Genomic DNA, 17,675 nt, shown 5'->3' with positions numbered 1-17,675 from the left:
TTGGAAGAGTATAAAAGGTGCAGTGTATAAGCAATTGGATGAGGAAGGCTTTTATGTAGAAAGTCACTGAATGGGTGGCTGAGGACAGCGTGAGTGGGGAAAGAGAGGGGTGGACTTTTCTTCCTAAGGTGGTGAGAGAAGCGGGTATGACCAGGGCAGCTCAATTCCCTTTCATCATCCGATTGCTGCGTTGTCCCTGCACCTTGTTTCACCTTGTTTCTCGGGGCCAACCAGCTCCTTCCTGCCATTTTGCTCTCAAAGCGGGAGGGGGGAGCAATGCAATTTTTGGTAGGGACCCAGTTTCTTGCTGAATGCCAACTCAGCCAGCTGGCACCGAACAGGCCAAGCCTTCTTCAGAGGGGGTTAGCAAAACCCAAATTAGCATGCTCCATTTTAAAAACTTGCTTTTATTTAAAGACTAATTCATGACAAACAGTGGCTCCCCCACTGAGGTCTGGTGCCCTGGGAGCTGGCACCCAACCAAACACATGCAACTAATTGCCACCCTTGGATGACACGCAACTAACAAGCTCCATTTTGAGGCAGTAGATTCACTAAGAATGTAACCCCGGAAGGCAGCAGACACAGAAAAGCTCCTTTCATAACCCTGTCCTAGGCTAACCATGGCAGCAAAGCGCCTGAAAAACACTTTTGTTTCCCTGTACCGAGGATTTATCTCCACTAATGGCTGCAAACATGGATAACTTAGAGGAAGGTGGCCAAGGGCACTGCGATCCCCCATCATGATTATTTGAAGCAGGGGCTCTGCCCTTCTCTTTGCTCAAGGAAATAGGAGAAGCTGCCCACTATCTCAAAGGTCTGCATCTTGCCCCATTTGCAAATCTATGGACATCCAGTACTTCCCCCCCCCCCCATACTTTGGTTTAGATGCTCAGACCTCCTTTATATAAGCAAAAACTCTGGAGCCAGGATGTCTAGGTTCAAATCCCAGCTCTACAATTTCCTAGTAACTGGCAAGTAATTTAACCCACCCATGCCTCAGTTTCTCCAACTATAAATTGGGATAACACTATACTAACACATACCTTGCAGGGTTATTATGAGTGTGGATGTGTTAACATAACAATATGTGAAGGACAGTGTGTAGCATATCATCACTCCTTTACGAAGGAAGCCCTCTGAGTCTGAGATAGCTCATCCTTATGAAGGAAAATTTACCTTTGCATATTCTACATTTCAGTCAAAGTGCACATCTCCCCATAAACTTCCCAGGGTTACGCCTCTAAGCCTTTGCTCACTATTCCTTCCTCTCTCCCTCACTGCCCAACCCTGCATGACCAAACCCCATCTATCCTCCAAAGCCCTCCTTCAACTCCACCTCCACCAGGAGTCTTCCCTGCCATTCAGTTGCAATGAATCTCTTCAGTCTTGGCATGCCCACGGTATTTCCACAAACAAATGAAAGTATGTTATGTGCCTGTTATATTTCCTTTTCTAGACTGACAGCTCCTTCTGATCATAATCTGTGAGTAACTGGCACATAGTAGGCACTCAATGAACATTTGGTGAATAAGTAGATGTCTGAGTAAAAAATTTGCTCTGCGTAAATGAGTAGCTTTATACCATGGTTATGCTAGATACTACTTCATGAGAAGGGAAGCAGAATCATTTCCTAAGGACTTTCATGGTTGCTCTGGCCCAAATTGAGAGTTCCATTTAACTTGTCGTTGACTTAGGCTCAAAAATCAAACCCGCAGGAGGATTTGTCAATAACCATATTAGTCTTCTAGGACTGACATAACAAAATACCACAGAAGTGTACTTCTCAACAGTTCTAGGGGCTGAAAGTCCAAGATCAAGATGTCAGCACATTTGATTTCCCCTGAGGCCTCTCTCCTTGGCTTGCAGAAGGCCACCTTCTTGCTGTGCACATGATTTCTTCTCTCTGTGGCTGCATCTCTGGTGTCTTTTCCTCGTTTTATAAGAACACCAGTCATATTGGATTAGGGCCTCACCCTTATGACCTCATTTAACCTTTATTACCTCTTTAAGGGCCCTCTCTCTAAATATAGTCACATTGGAGGTTAGAGCTTCAACATATGAATTTTGGAGGGACAAAATTTAGTCCATAACAATAACATATACAAATACTCAAAACATGAGTATTCTTGAAGTTACTTAAGTCCTCGGGAGATGGGAGGTCAGGGAAAGCATGCATAATTCATTGCTCCTTGAGGTGAGTCTTAATTGCATTCAGGCCCTGACTATATTAGCAAAACATTCAGCCAGTGGAAGCAGATTTGGCACTCAAATACACACTGTCTTATTTAGATGAAAAACTCAACTCTCTTCAGAATTTGTGGGATTCAGTTGGGGGGCCCAGACACTCTTCCCTTAGAGACAGAAGAACATCAGCACCCCCGGCAACATCCACAATAACACTGGCTGCTTTTAAAGCCACAGCCTCTCCCCAAAACACGTACAAATTTCCAGCTAAACACTTGTGCATTTTCTAGGAGAAGACTCACTTCACTCCTTCTAGGATACAATTTATCCGAATCCTATCTTTCTGAATACAGGCACAGAGCTTTACATAGCCCTGGAAATCCCAACGAGGTTCTCATGCCAGCATTCCTTTCTTAGGCATTTTCTCATTCTGATTGCTGTTACCAGCATATACAGTTACCAGTAGATAGTTTAACGTTCTCACATTGTTTCAAATCACTAATTCCCAATTAGGCAGATCCCTCACATCAATCCATAAGTTAATGGCCCCCATGGTATTTGTTCATAGCCCTCTCCTAAGACACTTAATACTTTTTACCTGGTAGAATAATGATTTATAGACATATGTGTCTCTCTTGCCAGATTTTTGAACTTCTTAAGGTTAGAATTGTGTTGGACCCGTTGTTTCTTCCCAAGCAGTGTCTAGTCTGATGTGGCACACAGCAGTCACAGTAGGAGTTGCCTGTAGTTCACACAGACTTTTTGGGAGTGTAATAGCAACTCTAAGCAGCTAAGTATCAGAAGCAACACATCACAAAGTCATCCAGCTCCATTACGGGTGAAGTCAACACCTTAGAGAGACCAAATACCTCTCTCCATTTTTAATCCAAAGCTTCTAGTCAGTTGACCCAGAAACTCCCCACACCTCTACCATGACTTACCAGTTTGTCTAAAATAATAAAGAGGAAAATGAGAGGCTATTAGCTCCACTTCCATTCTCCAGTCCATCACCATTCTAAATTATTAATCAGTTGAAGTATTGCCAAGAAATATTCAGGCCCCTTTCCAAAAGTATAAAGTAGTCATTTTTCAAGTGAACAATTAACCAGTTTATTCATCTAGAAGTCACAGAATTTATAGAAAAGCTGACTTTTTCCCTTTTTTTTTTCCTTTTGGACGCTGCAGGATGTAAGAGAGATATAGATGAAACTCAAATATAGCTTCCTTTCCTTCACTCATTTATTGACTTGGCGTTACAGAATCCAAGTTTACAAAAGGTGTTTTAAAATATTTCCTGACCATAAGCATCTGTAACACTGTCCCAGTAGTATGACGCTCCTGACTAATCATTGCTGGCGAGGACAAAGTGATCAATTGTCACCACCCTTTCTTCTCCATGATTGATTTGGTAAAGTACAGCCATAACTCATGATTTCATGGAGTTTATATTCTGGGGAAGGAGACAGTCAAAAAAGAAGGTAAACCAAAAAATAAAGAAAACAGCAGTGGTAACTTTCACAAAAGAAACAAAAAGGGGCTAAGAAAAGGAGAAGATGTACCTTAAGTAAGATGTTAGTAGTGGGACTCGTAATCGATGGATCAGAAGAATTCTGAAACTGGGGACCTACTATGTAATCAAATCCAAGGTATGAAAGTGGCATGGGGAATTTTAAAAAGACATTTAGTTCTAGTTACCAACTGACCTCAGAGACTCCAAATTTCTACTTCTCTTTTATTTTAGTCACGTGTTGTTTCACTACTATTATCACAATTTCTTAGGGGTAATTTTCTGAGCAAAAGATATAGTGTGCAACTGGCGTTGTAAGTCTCATCTGATGCTCATTAACTATCCCAACTTTTATGTAAGTGATGTACGTTTAAAGGCAGTGTGGTATGTAGCTTAAAATTTTTTTTTCTTTTATCTTTTTTGCCTTTTTTCCCCCCCTAGAGGGAAGGTGAGCAACAATATTTAGTTTCAACTATATCTTTAGAAGGTTGCTTAGGCATATTTTGATAGCCTTGTCAATGAGAGTGGAGTTCTGCACAATTAAATATCCTTTAATTTTTAAGTATATACTCTGGGGTACACGACCTTCCTAGGTCCTAGGCACCTTTTCTTTGGGAGGCTCAATACAATATTATATATGATACATTACAATAAAGAAGTGTTCGATGAAAAATTTTTGAGAAGATTTTTGTATTTTTCCATTTAAAATCACTTGGTTACATACAATTTGGTTTATTAAATTTTAAAATTGGCTAAAATTTCTCAACAATCATCATGCAATTCAGACATTCTTAAGAAGTGAGAAAAGCAAACTCATAAAATGTCTCTAAACATAGACTCTTTATAATTACTAAATTTAGTAATTAATAGCAATAGCACAATGTTCTATTTTGTTGACATTTTATTAAATATCTAATTGATCTGACTCTGCAATTTCTACATACTTCAAGTCCAAAATCATTTTCTTTTCCTTTTAGTTCTCAATATTTTTCTAAGCCCTTGAAAAATGCATTGGCCCTAGTCGTGAGGCCCAGGTGTCTAAAGGTTAAAGAAGCTACAAAGTGTGTGTGCATCCCAGGGTCTCATCATAGTGGTGGTGATGCTGTGGGGGGTTATCCCCCCAAAAAACTAATGCCATTATAACCATGCATGATCCCAGGTACCCTAAATGAATGTACCAAAATCCCTTTTTTTTAAAAAAAAAAAAGCCTGCCCTGATTTTACTGTGATTTATGCACTTTCCTCTGAAGTTCCACTCAGCTTCACTTATAAAGATCATCTTGCTTCTCTAGCAAATTCTCATACCTTAGGGCATAAGAATCACCTAGAGTTCTGATTAAAAATGGAGACTCCTGGGTCCTGTCTCCAAAGAATCTCATTTATAGATCTAAGTGGAGCTCAGAAATCAGAGTTTTTAACCTTCTGAAACCCTGAAGTGTTTATTGGTTGCTAAGTCGTTGGTTGATGCCTTGTGGTTGATGATAAGAGCTGCTGAATCAGTTGAATTGAAATGCTGGACGAGTCAAGTCAATTTAGGCCAGGCTCTGTCAACCCTGGCTCATATTAGAATAACCTGGAGAGCTTTTAAAAACAGTTACCCCCAAGGATTCTGATTTATTTGATCTGGGGTGCAGCTTGGGCACTGGTATTTTTTAGAGCTACCATGCAAACAAATCAAACAGCCTAATTATCATAGGCCATGATAGCCTAAGGGTATCAGCTCTCATACAGGATTAACTCACCCATTGAGGTGATGCTAAAGCCTAAACCTCCTAAAATGAAAACACAGCAGCAGAGATTTAGCAAAACTAAAACCCATCCAGATCTCTTATTCCTAGTTTGTTTCAGCCTCAACACACCGAAGTCGGCCTTAGAGCTACAGCACAAAAAGGTGAGCCCTTTACTTTGGTTTTCATCTCCTGGCAGAATGATTTAGTAGCTCTATTATAAAAGCAACTGCATTATCATTACAGTGTTTGAATTATAAACGAAACCAAAAAAGATGCAGAAGGAACAGTCCTTTAATCAAAACTGTAAAATAGAACAATTTCTGGCTGCACTTAAGAGCAAACTCCGAAATATTAAGAGTAAACTCTCCAGCCCTTTGATTCCTGCCTCTTTCCTGTAAGAGCGACACTACACGTTTTTTCAATTAAGCAGTTTGACAACCTGAAGAAACTTACAGTGCATGATTTAATGAGCATATACTGTATGCATGGTAATCGGCAGGCTGACAGTTTGCTCATTTCAAACTGACAAGAGAGCACTACACGTTAGTAAAAAGGTTTTTGGGGGGCGGGTCTCTTTTCATTAAGCAAGCTTTAAGGTTAAAGAACGCTCTAACCGTATTGGCAAAGCTGTCACTAGTGGTCCCAGGGTGAGCTTACTCTCTGTCACTCTCCAAGTCCTCAAGTCTTGACCAAGAAATTATTTTTTAAAAAACAAAACACAAACACAAAATATAGACATTTTGATGCTCTCAGGGGTATGCGGAGCCTTCTGAGTCATGACTCTGTCTGTGATTTCACATAACACAAATTCTAACCCAGTGTGTGCTGGTTCTTCACAATGACAGCTTTATAAACTGGAATACTTCTTGGAAATAATACCAATATTGTTAAACTCGTCCATATTTTAGAAGCAGTGTAATGTAGTAGAAAAACCATGGGCTTTGGTGACGTAGAGATAGGGGTTCAAGTTTTGACTAAAACCTTTATACGTGGCCTTAGTCAAGTGACATCACTTCTCTGGGGCTCAGCTGCCTAACTTATGAAACACAGACAGTGACATCTACTTTGTATGGAGAAGACTGTAAAAATGCTTCATGGTTACTCACAATATAGGGGCACTTAAATAAATAGTAACTAGATGACCCATAGAAGGTCAGACTCTGGAGTTTTAACTAAGTTACCTACAGTCAGACTCCTTAGATTTCTACCATGAACCTTTACTGGAGTTATATAAAGACAACAGAAAACTAACATTTACGTACCAGTGTGGTCTCAATCATTCCTACCAAGATTCTGAAAGGTAGATGTTATTATCCCATTTTTATGAAATCTCAAATACAGGAAGGGATCTTCAAGATCACATGAGAAATTTCTGACATGTTTTAACATTTCTGATCATAAGAATATGCAACTTCCTGTGTTTCCCTCTTTGCTCTGCCTGCCAGAAAACCCGAGTGAATTTATGTGCTTAGTATATATTCGCAACCCTGTTAGCAACAGTGACTGGTGGACTTCTTTTCTGATTTTCTATGTATATTTTATTAATCTTATTTTAAATTGGTTATAAACCATCACAGATGAGGTACTATTTCTCAGCTAGCTAATACAGAAGCTAGTAATAACTAGGATTTGTGTCACGTGATTCCAGGCTAGGGACCCTCACATATATTTGACATACAGATAACCACACTCTCCAACTATGCTTTTTTTCACTTGTGTTGAGCTTTGATTCCACAATTTTACAAAATGGTTGTTAGCCTAAAGTGATGAGTCACCTGTGTCTCTTGACGCAAAATTGAGAGTCCTCAAAAAATTCTAGACTCAAAGATACTTAAAGTAATCTCATTGGAATTTTGTCAGGTATATACACTAATTTATAATTCTTATCTTAATGTAATAACCGATTTATTATTATCAAACACTAACTCTGGTAATACCTTTTGTCTTAAAGTTTAATTTCTCTGATATTAATATAGGCACTCTAGACTTCTTATGCTATTTCCATGGTGTATCTTTTTCCACCAATTTACTTTAAACTTAACTGTATCTTTATATTTAAAGTTTATCTTTTAACAGAAAATAGTTGTTTTTTTAATCCATCCTGATAAACTCTGATTTTTAATTAAAGTATTTAGTCCATTAACATTTAATATAATTAAATATGATTAGCATGATATGTTTGCATTTAGAGCTACAATTTCATTGTTTGCTTTCTGTTTGCCCCCTCTGTTTCTTGTTCTCTGTTTGTTCTTTCCTGCATTCTTTTGGGATCATTTTAAAGGTGTTTAGGATTCTACTTTAATTTATCTACTGGATTTTTAGTGATAGCTCTAAGCAGTAAAATATACATTCTTGACCTTTCACAGTCTACTGAGAGTTCACTTCATACCACCTCATATAAAATCAAAAACCATGCAACTGTATAAGTCCATTTACTATGCACCCCCCTCATTATTTATGCTATAATTGTCTTATGTATGACATCTACACACAGCACATTATAAGCACCACAAGGCAGTGTTATGATTTGGCTTTAAAAAGTTCTGTGTATTTTAAAGACACTGAGATGAAAAAAATACTCTTTTATATTTACAATCTCTGACATTCTTCATTCCTTCCTGAAGATTTAAGATTCCATCTGGTGTTATCTCACTTCAGCCTGAATAACTTCCTTTAGCATTTCTTGTGATGTAGGTCTGCTGGCAATGAAGTCTCTTAGTTTACTTTTATCTGAAAATGTCTTTAATTAGCCTTCATTCTCAAAGGATATTTTCACTATATATAGATTTCTGGGTTAACAGGGTTTTTTTCCCTCTCTTCAAAAATATCATTTTAGTTTTTCTAGACTCTGTAGTTTCTGACGAGAAGGTAGTGCTAATTTAAAGCACTGTTTCCTGGAAGGTAACCTGCCATTTTTCTCTGGCTATTATCAAAATTTTCTCCTTATTGTTGGTGTCCAGCGGTCTGAATATGATGTGCACAGGCATAGTTTTCTTCAAATTTATCCTGTTTGAGGTTCACTGACTTTCTTGATCTGCAAATGTATGTGTTTCATCAAATTTTTAAAAATTTGGCCATTATTTCTTCAAATATTTTTCTGTCCCATTCTCTTTCTTCTCTCCTTCTGAGACTCCAATTACTTGTATATTAGACATTTTTACTTATGTCACACAGGCCCCTGAGGCTCTTTTCATTTTTTTCTGTTCAGTTTTTTAAATCTTTTTTCTTTCTGTTCTTCAGAAAGAAAATTTCGACTGCTCTATCTTTAGGTTCACTGACACCTTCTTCTGTTACTTCCAATGGATGTGAGCTCACTCAGTGAATTTTTATTTCAAATATTGTATTTTTCAGTTCTGGAATTGCCATTTGGTTCTTTTCTGTAGTTTCTATTTACTACGTTTTTACTCATTATGAGTGTATCTTTCTGTCTTCATTGAGTATGGTTTTAATAGCTGCTTTAAAATCTTGGCTAATTTCCACCTTTGGGTCATCTTGGAATTAGTCTCAGACTAATGCCTTTTCTCTTCAGAAGGGGTTGCATTTTCTTGGTTCTTCATATGTTATTTAACTCAGGGTTGTATCATGGGAATGTATGAATGTGAGTATTATGGAGTAAAGACTCTAAAATCTGTTAGACTTCTTTGAAGAGCACTGATTTATTTGTTTTAGCAGGCAATTAATTCGGTTATACACAAATTGAAAACTATCTCTTGGGTGGCAGCTCGAATCTCAATTCAGTTCTTTCATCTTTAGCTGTGCTACTTTATATCTGCTCCACGTGTTCGTGGTTCAGGGGTCAGTCAAAACTTTGGGTACTATATATACATTGAATTGGGAGCCTCCCCTGTCTTCCTCTCTCCTTTCCAGAATTCTAGCTTCATTTTCCAGTGGCTGTGGTTGCCCTGAACCCTGTTCTTTGGATCATCAAACCAAAAAGAATGTGGTTTATCTACTGGAATTAGTCACCCCAGGTGACATTAATTAACCTCAACATGTCCTCAGTCGAAAAGCTGTAAAATGGGGAACTCACTCTGCACTGGGCCCTGCTTCCAAGTGTTGAATCTCAATTCCCTTTCAGAATCTACCTGCTTATTTTCACTCTCTAGGGCTTTCAGGTAATATTTCCCCCATACTTTATAGTTGCTATCTGTGAAAATGCCAGGTTCAGTAGAGTTCACTTAGCCATCCTAGAAATGGAAACAAGTAAAAACATATAGAAAATATTCCTTTGCATTTAGCAGTTTCTCTCCTCAAAATACTTAACCTCCATTCATTACTTCACCTAGTGATATTGGGTTTTGGTTTTAACTAGAAACGTAAGTCACACTCAGAGCTTCCTTGATCATCCTGCCAAATACATGAGAAGACTTGGAATGAAAGTACAGCATAAAGTCAAATGATAAAATATAAAACATCAATCAGATCTGACTCTTACACTGGCAGCATGTAATCTCAAAGCAATGAGGCTTGTACAGGATCATGACTACCAAAGATTATCTACATGGTACTTTGCCACGTTATTTATTTTACCTTAGTTTTTTGGTCTCAGATATCTCTATATCTTGCCTCATTGAAAACTGCAATAGGTAATATCCTAAGAGAAACAGAATATTGAAAATGATATCCTAAACACCAATACAGAATTCGTAAGTGCACATTTCCTGCTGATAATAGTTCTTATCATTTTTTGAGAGTTTCTGTACACCAGGTATCTTGCTAATCATTTTATAAAAATTGTCATTTAATCCTTTACAACCATTCTATGAGGTAGTTCCTATAATTAGCCTCATATTACGGAGGAAGACACCACAGCTCAGAGAGGTTAAGTGAGTTAACTGAGATCACACAGCAAATAGCAGAAATCTGAGTCAGTCTTTTTAAAGAAAAGAAACAGCAAAGTGTGGGACTTTGGAATCAACAAGCACATGCCTTTTACTATGAGGAGAGAAAAGAGAAGTGTTTCTAAGCAAAGAGAAATAAGTGGAGATCTTAAAACTCAAAGTTATAGCCTATAATTCCTCCTTCCGCTAATTATTAATATTAAAATGCCCCTCTTTCAGGTATATATATTTCATATTGACACCTTTCATGTTAAAAAGAGTCTTGCTTCAGGGCTCAAAAACACTAAACAGAAGCATAACATAAGGATCGAACAATTCCATGCAAAGCTCATAGTAAAGAAACACGTAACACCAGGGTTCCATTTCAGCTCATTTCATTTACTATCCTTAAACCTTCTGCATCTTCCAGAAAAACACTCTAGACGGGAAGGTGATTCACCAGAAAGAAATCAGGCACATTAAGAAGTGAAGATGCCTGACTCATCCCTCCATAATCTGCATTTGGTGAGTATTTCTAGAAAATATAGCAATGTGTCACAGTCCTACAAATGTGAGGGGCAGTCTTTTGCATAAATCCATGAGTTTCAAGCAACTATGGAACGAGAGAGAATAGAAAACAGGGCCAAGAGTAAGTAAGCAGACAATGTAAAGTGGAAACAGGAGACTGGGTCTTGACTGAAAGCATACAAAATCTTTGTGTTCTGACACATGGTGCTATTCAATATTTATATTTATTACACATGCTAAATTGTCTGTTGAGATCTCGGAATGGGAGATACTATGAGGGAAGTAAAGATGAGAACGGGTTAGAGAAAAGAAGAGGGGTATACACAAATGAGTTCTAGGGAGGGATTAAATGAACACTGACATCATCAAAACTGGGGAAGTTTTGCCACATTAGCACATTCCCTTCTTTTATTGCTATTTTTTTTAATGTATATTAAACTTATCCAGTTAAACCATCCAAAGACATACAAAGAAGAGTAATTATTTTGCCCTATCCTCAGGCCTTGTTATAAGATTTATTCTTCACTGTCCCAGCGAATTCCACTAGGATTTCCTCTGACCAAGAACAATCCCTTTCTATTTCAGGAGGTTTGTTTCATATCAGTGTGTCCTCCTGCTACTACTAACGTCATTTCATCTCCACGATCATTCTCAAAACCATGCAAAGCGTAACAACTTGTCTTTGCAACCGCTTAACCTTACTTTTTATACATAAAAATTATTAAATATGTGTAACTGTCTGGTGGAAGGGAGAATAATATAATAGCATGTCAATCAGGTAACGGTAAAGCTACATTTCATGAAAGGGAAGGTAATGCTTTCTCCAGAAAGTGAAGTTATCACTCCTTTATTTAACTGACATAATATTTATACCCCAAGTTTTAAATGGCAGCTACAAATAGAAGTCAGGAGAGGGTAAATTCTCCAAGAAAATTGAGCCCCCAAATTATACCATTTTAAGAGTTCTATTTTATATGTACATAGAAATCTTCCTATTATTATAAGGATACCCGTAGTAGGTCAGTTATACCTAACTCTACGAAAAATTTTTAAATTAAGTAAACTCTACCTTTCTGAATACTGTTACCTCCTCAGAGCGCTCAACAGCAGGGTGCATGGAGTTTTACAGAGGGTCTTGGCAAGCAGGCAGTCCTGGGATACCTACACCATAAACAAGAAATTCAGATGATCATTTCCGCAGTGATCTAGATGGCTTATAGTACAACTTCATTAGGGACATTCACCGTGAAAACTGAGCTAGTATGACAGCATTGGTACTGTTAAAAGGGTAGAATAAAGGCACATGTGCAAATTCTAAGTATTGTCATTACTCTGCACAAGAGAGATCACGATTCAAGAGTGGCTTAAGTGACTCCTACAAGATCACATAAAGTAAGGAGCAGAATGGTGCTTTGACATTCCATCTTCCCATTTCTAGTCCTGGGCTGTTCTGGCTGCATTATTATTTGCCCTTCCTCAGAGCCAGCCAGTCCTGGAACAGGGGTTTTCCATTTTGCATAAAGATGAGGCCAACCCAGAAGTCGGTAGGAAGAGTACTTCTCTGGTTTTGTGGCGGCCTATACCGAAGCATCTGTCTGAAAGGTATTTTATGGGTCAATCTACTTCCTTTCCTTTGAAACCTTGGTGTCCATGAGAATCTGAGGGAAACTGACAGTGGAAGAAATAAGGGTTTTTGGTCCTACTGACCTGAGTTTGAATTCTAGTAATACATTTACCATCTCTGTGTCTTATACAGCTGCTGAACTTCACTGAGCCTCACTTTTCACTTCTGTCAAATGGGCATAATAATATATGAAGGGTATATCTATCGAGAGAGTAATTTTTTTTTAATTTATTTATTTTATTTATTTATTTTTCACTGTGTTGGGTCTTCATTGCTGCACGCTGGTTTTCTCTAGCTGTGGAGAGCAGGGGCTACGCTTCGTTGCAATGCATAGGCTTCTCATTACGGTGGCTTCTCTTATTGTGGAGCACGGGCTCTAGGGCACCCGGGCTTCAGCAGATGTGGCGCATGGGCTCCGTAGTTGTGGCTTGCGGGCTCTAGAGCGCAGGCTCAGTAGCTGTGGCGCATGGGCTTAGTTGTTCCCCAGCACGTGGGATCTTCCCAGACCAGGGCTCGAACCCATGTCCCCAGCATTAGTAGGCAGATCCTTAACCACTGCTCCACCAGGGAAGCCCCGAGAGAGTAATTTTTTTAAATGAGGATAAAACATCAGATAGCACAGGGGACAGGGAGAAGTGGGCAGTCATCTGCTGCATATTTTGAAAGAGGATCCGAAAGGATCGGCAATGGACTGAGGGGAGAAAGATAACGCCTAATTCCTTGATAATACGTAGAATTAAATTAGAAACCATAACAATTTAACTTACTTATCATCAGAAGCAGTAATCTTCTCAAATGCCTGACCAGACAAAGATAGTGGCAACGTACGTAACAGAGAATAAGTAACCAGAATGTATAAGGAACTCCAAAAATCAAGAACAAAGATGAACAAACATATAGAAAAAAATGGTGGTTCAAAGAAGAAATCTCAATGGACAAAGAGGGTAAAAAAAAGAAGCTCAGACTCACTAGAGGAAAACACATATTAAAATAATGGAATTCCATTTTTCTTTTACTAGAATAGTAAACATGGAGAAGACAGACAAAATTCAGTGTTGTCCAAGAGGTATTAAAAAATAGCATAATATTCTAGCTTACTTCTGGCCGAATCATGAATTGGTATCATCCTGGTGAGCAATTTTGTTATATTTATCAAAAGTAATACTACATATATCCTACAGCTTACTGATTCTCATTGCAGGGTATACTAGGCTCAAGCAATATGGACACAAGGAGACATATACTAAAAAGATTATTGCAGTGTTTTTTTGTTTTTGTATAGCAAAACTTGGAAATGACCTAAAAGTTGCATTGGAAAGGGAATAGGCAAATAAAATGTGCTACATTTATAGGATGGAATATTATGCAGCTGTTAAAATCAACTGATTTTATAGGCATCAATACAGATAAATTTCATAAATACTGTTACATTAAAAAAGCAACAAGAAGGAAAGATTTAAACATAAAATATTTAAACAAAATAGTATATATTGGTTGTTGGTATATATGTGTGTGTACATAAAAATATAAACAATACACTAGTTAAATATTACATCCTAAATTTACGGTAGGGAATTTCCAGCAGGAGGTACAGGCAGCTGAGAGAGTGAAGGGTGGAAGGAAAACAGGATATGGTAGTTAAAAGAGAATTTAGTTTCATCAATAATTTCTTTAAAAAGAAACAAACACACAAACCAGAAGTAAATCTGACTAGACATAAACAGATGCTCCTTTTTAGATAGTAGAAATACAGATGCTTATTATACTACCTTTTGTGCTTGTCTGTATCTTTAAATTTTTCTCAAAATAAAGGAAGTAAGAAAAAAGGGAGGGAGGATAGAAGGGAGGGAGAGAGGGATGGAGGGAGGGAGGGAGGAAAGGAGGAAGTAAGCTAGCTCATCATCAGTTCCAGTGTGCACTTAAACTGGTCACAGATGGTTGGTTTCTTTAAGGATGGATCTCAAAACTGTTTTCATAATCAGTGAGAAGGACAGCGATTCCTCCCAGGTTGGCTCAGCTCGGAGGACTGAATTTAAGTTCAGCCAGCAGAGGGAACCATCTGTCATCTGGAAAGACACTCAGCCCTCATCCAGGAGAACCCGTTCAGCACACACCAGTGCCTCTGGAACCAAGGGGAAGAGGGAACATGCACTTACAGACAAAGTAAACTGAGAGCACACCACGGACATCTTTTCAACCTTTCTAAAAGGTTCGTTATAATTTTACAGAATCAAGGGAACAATACGCTTGATTAGTTCTTCAGCTGACTTAACAATTTTGCTTTTTCTGTTTCTCTCCCGAAGCAAGTTTGCCATTAACCTTATATGTTCTAGGACTTGAGATTAGATTCTTTCCCCTCCAAAAGAGAATTTTTGCTTTAAAATAAAAGTTAGCTTTAAGATAATTCATTTTTGCCAGTAATACCAAAAGACGCTTGTTGAGCGAGGAGGTCGTTCTTTAAGGAGGCTAGAATTGTAAAGAATGTTCTGTCTCTTCCTGGAGGGAGAATCTGTGGAGGAAAAAAGCTTGCAGGAAAGTTCAGTAATCATGAAGTAAAAGCCCCAAAACACTTCCTCCTGGGCCAATACTGTGTTTAAAAATGCCTTCTCTGTACACTTCCTTGAGAGACCTTAAGGCCTTGAAGAAGCAGTTAGTTAAACCCTTAAAGGAAAATCTGGCAATCCCCCTATCTTTACATAATGCAGCCAGGAGGCAAAGGGCACCAATTCAAGGCCGGATACGCCTCAAGTGCTTCGCCCCATCACAGCCCTGATATTTAAATTTCATCCTTTTATGTGTGTCATCCTACAGATGGGATTTGGGTTGGTTTCTAACAATAAAACAAACAAGGTAGAAAGGGAATGTTATGAATAAGTTACCAATGTAAATGTGCTATTTTGTGCCTTTGAATTTGGATGATGCTAAACATGATTCTGCACATGGAAATTAGACTTTTCAGAACTGCTACACAGAATCATTTAATTTGTCTGAGTAAGTACTTAGAATAACGTGGCTGCTCTGCACTGCAAAAAACATTGGACTTTCAAATGAACAATGAAATATGTGATAACTCCTTATAAAAGGAACTGCAGCAAAGGACATTCAGTAACAGATCCTTTTGAGATACTAAAACAAAAGAAGTTGGATTTAACATGAGACCTGAAGGGTGAGAAGGAGGTAAAGAAGGGCTAGAGGATGGCCTTCTGGGGAGAGAGAATACAACATTCAAAGGCAGAGTATATAGTGTCTTCATTGTTATTGAAAGTCGGTGCAAATTGTCCAATGAATAGACCATTTTAATTGAACAACTATGTATCCAATACCTACTATGCACCAGGCACTGTGCTGAGCCCTGGGACATAACAGTAAGCAAGACAGATATGAATCCATGCCCTCAATCTTTCCTCCCGATACTTATTCCTGTTTGAAAACTGCACTGAAGTCAACATTCGCTTTGTAAACCAGTAAATTCCACCTTCAGTTTTGATCCCAAAGAGTCTACTAGCATGGAGAAAATGTAATGCTTTCTCTGGTGACAAAGAAGGCTACATAAGCTAGTAATTCCCATTCTGCCTTAGGGATCAGGAAACCTACAACCAAATTTAGTTCTCTCACTCCATGGACCTACCAACTTATACTAGTAAAGATGGTCACATTTCTGTCTTATGCTTGTTTTAGTACTTGCACACTACCTTTGATTCAGTAAACAGCCTCAAATTCTTTGGGAAGTTGGTAAAAGAGGCAGAGGAAGGGAAAGTAAAAGAGGAAAATAAGGGAGTTTCTTGAGGTCCAAAGTGCCTTTTGCAGTTTTCACAGCACCTTACACAGATGCTGAATGGAAAGCACTTAATAACTTTGCATTGATGAATGGATCAATGATGAATACAAAGCTTTCCTGGCTCAACTTGGGTTCCATTATGGGGGATGGGAGGAAGTGAAACTTACTTCTCTCTAATCTCCAGTTTGAAAGGGAAAGCTCAAAACAGTAGCTGAAAAGTTTAGCATGATTGCCACTGTGAAGCAGCTCAATAACCAAACAGAAGAGCCATGGTGACCACGAGAAGAGAGGGGTCAGAGAATTTTAAGGTATCCTTAGAGATTTATTTCAGGCAATGAGGTCCTTGTAATATAGAACATTACTCTCTCCTACTCTAGTGCTAGTCAAAACAAGAGAAATGTCATAGTTTAAACTGATGTCGAAGTAACAGGGAAAAATGTTAAGGTTCTTTATGACAAAATGGAAATATATTTGCAATTCTATTTCCTGATGTTCTCTCACTTATTTTGGGGGAAAAAACTGTTAGTCCTTTTGCTTTAAAACTCCCCATTGGCAAAATTAAACTATAATCTATCTGGTTAACTCCAGGAAGAGGAGGAATAAATTTAAAAGAGTTTAGAAGACACCCACTTTATCAATATCAGAGCACTGTGGAGTTCAGTCTTTTTCATAGCTAAATCCATCCCATTCACACAAGAAAACAACAAATGTTGCATTCAAGGAGGTATTAAAACATCTCATCCCTGTTGTTAGCTCAACATATTAATGAGACTTTCTGAATTCATCTCTGATCACAAACTGTCTGTTGATGTGATATAACTGCAGTAAATAGTGTACAGCTTGCTTCAAGTAGCTAGCTAGGACCAGTTTCACGATGCTTCAGTTCTTTGACAGGTAGAAAATTAAATCATTTCTGTATTCACCTAAGATTAAATCATTTCTGTATGCTCCTAAAACTGAATCATTTCTATATTCCTCAGAAACTCTTCAATACTAACAAGTACATCACTTCCCCAACTAGTTGATAAACTGAAAAGAAAATATTATTATGGGATGGTACTTGAGGAAATAGTTAAAAGGGGAAACTCAGAAAACAAGCTTGTGAAGATGTATGATGAGGAGATTCTCAAAACGGCAAGGTGAGGGAAAGAAGGAGTTGTAGCTGAATAATGTATGTTTTTAAAAGGTAAGCTATTCCTTAAAGCAATTACCAAAACGTGAGAGTTCCTTTCATGGTTCTCAACCTTATACTCTGAAAGGGAACTTCTTATAATGCAAGACTAAGACAGCCAATTACTTCAGCACCAAGCTACATCCTAAATCTCTGGACTTGGCAGTTCAAAAAAACTCTTGGAAAGTGTTCTTATAAAATCTTCACTAACAGCTCTGACTTTATAAATGTAGATTCTAAAAGGATGAATGAAAACTAACCAATTAGATAGCAAAGTAGAGAAGAGAGAGCACTGAATAAAAGACCTACCAGAGTTTCAGTTATACGTCC

The 17,675-nt window shown here is 38.1% G+C and overlaps 1 protein-coding gene across 22 annotated transcripts in view; it reads right to left on the bottom strand.

The window, feature by feature from the left end:
* The window catches only part of FHIT (fragile histidine triad diadenosine triphosphatase), a 1,458,892-nt gene that overhangs the window by 1,019,437 nt on the left and 421,780 nt on the right, over positions 1-17,675 (bottom strand). For 15 of the 22 annotated variants that reach the window (XM_060307532.2, XM_060307526.2, XM_060307530.2 and 12 more), the window contains one exon: positions 11,842-11,933. The exons of 5 other annotated variants lie outside the window; for them this stretch is intronic. In XM_060307532.2, the coding sequence (XP_060163515.1) occupies positions 11,842-11,889 (48 nt within the window). In that variant the 5' untranslated portion in view covers positions 11,890-11,933. The remainder of the gene's footprint in view (positions 1-11,841; positions 11,934-17,675) is intronic. 2 more of the 22 variants (XM_060307534.2, XM_060307535.2) reach the window with 1 other exon arrangement.

This window comes from Globicephala melas, chromosome 11 (genome assembly GCF_963455315.2).
Source record: "Globicephala melas chromosome 11, mGloMel1.2, whole genome shotgun sequence".
NCBI classification, from domain to species: domain Eukaryota; kingdom Metazoa; phylum Chordata; class Mammalia; order Artiodactyla; family Delphinidae; genus Globicephala; species Globicephala melas.
This window is presented reverse-complemented; position numbering and strand designations above follow the sequence as displayed.